Below are 3,080 nucleotides of genomic sequence, written 5' to 3' on the forward strand. Positions count from 1 at the left end.
ATAATGATTAATAACAAGATGCTCATACAATCAGAAGTGTAACCCAATACCCAACCTAGATATACCAACTACCTTTGACTGCTACAGACACGTGAACATCCACCTCCATCTCCTCTCTCTCTCTCTCTCTCTCTCTCTCTCTCTCTCTCTCTCTCTCCCTCCTCTCCTAGCTCCTCCTCTTCCTCCTCTCCTCCTTACTCCTCCTCTTCCTCTCCTAACTCCTCCCACCTTAGCTCCTCCTACATGGGCCCATGAAGCCTTCAAACAATATTTAAAAAGCAGAAGCAAATAAAAAGTTGATGAAATTTATTACACCAAAATTAAGGATTTCTATTCAGCATAGAGTAAGACAAATGAATACATAGATATCACAGGGAGGGAAGTAATCGAGAGGAATGAAGCACTAGAAAATAAAAGTCTATCACTTCCCAGCCTGATATAAAATCAGTAAATGGAGTTATCAAACCCAGTAAACTCTCTCAAGGTAAGCAGATGGCAGCCACTGAAAATGGAATCATCAGGTAAACCAAGTCCAAAGTCAAGCAGGATACAATTGTTCCAGAACGCATTTCACACAACATGTATTGCCCCTGCTATTAAGTAAAGACAAAGCATTAGAAAGTATTACTCCAGATTAGATACATAGAACCTGCAGGATTAGAAAGGTGAGGTGGAGGTTAATGTAACATAATAAATATATGCAGTGCACATTATTATGTTACATTAATTATATACTTAGAGGCCTGACCCTTTAGGGAGAAGGCTATAAATAGGAAAGGTGAGTAGCCTTCCCTGTTCACTTGCTGGAAATCTTTAGTTTTAAGAAATAGAAAATCTCTCTAAAGATGTTCCTATTGAAATGACAAAGCAGTGCCTCAATAGGTCTCAAAAACTTTGACCTTGAGTTCCAGGGTTTTCAAGATGTAGAGGCGGCATCTGTGAGCTGCCATTGACTTCCAGGTTCAGAGTACACACAATTGTGTACTTAACTGGTTCCATAATCACTGAGAGTGGGGTTCACTTTGTTTGGCAGTGCGCAAACCCTACCTCTTGTTGGGTCTAAGACCTTCTCTGGAACCTATTGTCCCTGTCTCTGGACTGTCTCAATTTGTTCATATATCCCCTTTCTGACAGGAAGATCACGGCAAACATTCTATCTAAGCTACCCGCAAGGTTCCTCTGTTTTACAAGAGAGTGAATCCTCAGTCTGTATTTGTCTTGGAGAGGCACATTGTCTTTTCACTCTCTTCTGAGCCTTTGTTGGCATCCAGGGGTCCGAATTATAAGTCAGCAGAGACCTCAATTTCCCCTGTGGATGGAGACGTGGCACTGGCCCTCTGTGCTCGGTCCATGGAGACGAAGGGCAGCCATTTTGGCAGGGATACCGCTGTATGCCTCCGAAACAGCTGCCAGAGGTACTTCCGGAACCGTTCACCCACAAAGACGTAAATGATTGGGTTGACACAGCAGTGGGTGTAGGCAAGTGCTTCAGTTATCATCAAGGACAGGTCCACCTGTTGGCTTCTCAAACAATTATAGGTGAACAGGACATCTTCAAAAGCAGAAACAAAGGCAGCCAGATAATAGGGAGTCAAGAGGAGGAAGAAGAGAAGTGTAATAACAAAAATCAGACGCATGGCTTTGGCTTTCTTCTTATTGGGTCTTCTGTGTAGAACAATGATGATCTTCGTGTAGCAGATAATCATGGCCAACAGAGGCAAAATTAGTCCAAGGATGTTCATTGTTAGAGCCTGAAACCTCAAAAACCGTGACAGGCTTTTCCTGGGCAAAACTGCTTTGCAGGTATAGTAAGTGAACTCCATCTGGCTTTTGAAAACATACAGACAAGGAATAGAAACCAAGGTAGCCAGGACCCAGGTAATGATGCTACTGATGATGCCAAAAGTAACAGTCCGGGCCTTCAGGGCAAACACGGCATGGACAACAGCTAGGTATCTATCAATCGTAAGCAGGATAATGAAAAACATGTCGCTATACAAGCCCAGGTAATAAAATCCAGACAGAAACTTACACATGGCATTACCAAAAACCCAGTCTCCTTTCATGATATAGTCAACCCAGAAGGGTAATGTGGAAAGGAAGACCAGATCAGAGATAGCCAGGTTGAACAGGTAGATGCTGGTCATGTTTCGAAGCCTCTTGTGTTGTATGAGCACCAGAACCACCAGGACATTGCCTATCACGCCAATGACGAACACCAGAGAGTACAGGGGAGTCAGCACTGTGATTCCAAATGCCCTCACATTGATGCTGAAACATAATAATGCAGGTATGAAGTTATCCTCGGTATCTGTGTTGTGGGAGGGCTCCGTTACAGCTGGACTCTCCATTGTAAATTCTTCTACAGGACACGGACAATATTTGTTTTGCTGTTAAACACGTAGGACTCTGGAAAACAAAGACAAGGAAATGCTTATATTTCTTCAACCGATTGAACTATTTGCTAGTGGCTAGAGTTTACCAAACCCTGAAGTTGAAATGGTGAAAAGGAGTGTTCACATCCTTCCTACCTACATTAAACTAGTAATTTAATAGAGTTACAGAAAAAAAAGTGTGTAAACAATTTACTCAGTGATTTCACCTGTGGGTGAGTAAGAACAACACAAAAGGGGACTTCACAGCCCTCTTCAAACTGAAGATTCTTAAGTGATCTACCCCTACCCAAGGGCTTTAGACATTGGACTTAGTATTTAAAACCTCTTGAGGATATACTTTATTCCTATTTTATAGGTCATGTCTCAGGGGTGCAGTGTCGGGAACTGTGCCCCAGGACACAGAATGGTGAGAATGAGGGCTTGCATTGAAACAGAGGATGCTCAAACCCAGCCCTACAGCTATTGGACTTTCCAATCACTAATCAAAATGCTGTGACTGCTTCTGAAGTCTCCACAAAGACTCTAGAAAGAAGGATAGTCTTGGCAAAGAGTAGTAAACCCAAGAACCTCATGGATTTCAATAAATAAATATTCTTAAATGTTCTTAGAGGGCAAATGGCCTTGTCACCACTTGAAAAAGTTTCCTTCCTTCCTTCCTTCCTTCCTTCCTTCCTTCCTTCCTTC

The 3,080-nt window shown here is 42.5% G+C and overlaps 1 protein-coding gene across 1 annotated transcript; it reads right to left on the bottom strand.

Moving 5' to 3' along the window:
* Window positions 1–295: 295 nt before the first annotated feature.
* LOC114616103 (C-C chemokine receptor 1-like protein 1) lies at window positions 296–2,412 on the bottom strand. Its single transcript, XM_028761628.1, has one exon. The coding sequence runs from the start codon at window positions 2,349–2,351 to the stop codon at window positions 1,281–1,283; it is 1,071 nt and encodes a 356-aa protein (XP_028617461.1). The 5' UTR covers window positions 2,352–2,412; the 3' UTR covers window positions 296–1,280.
* Window positions 2,413–3,080: the final 668 nt, after the last annotated feature.

This window comes from Grammomys surdaster, unplaced genomic scaffold, assembly GCF_004785775.1.
Source record: "Grammomys surdaster isolate TR1022 unplaced genomic scaffold, NIH_TR_1.0 280464, whole genome shotgun sequence".
NCBI classification, from domain to species: domain Eukaryota; kingdom Metazoa; phylum Chordata; class Mammalia; order Rodentia; family Muridae; genus Grammomys; species Grammomys surdaster.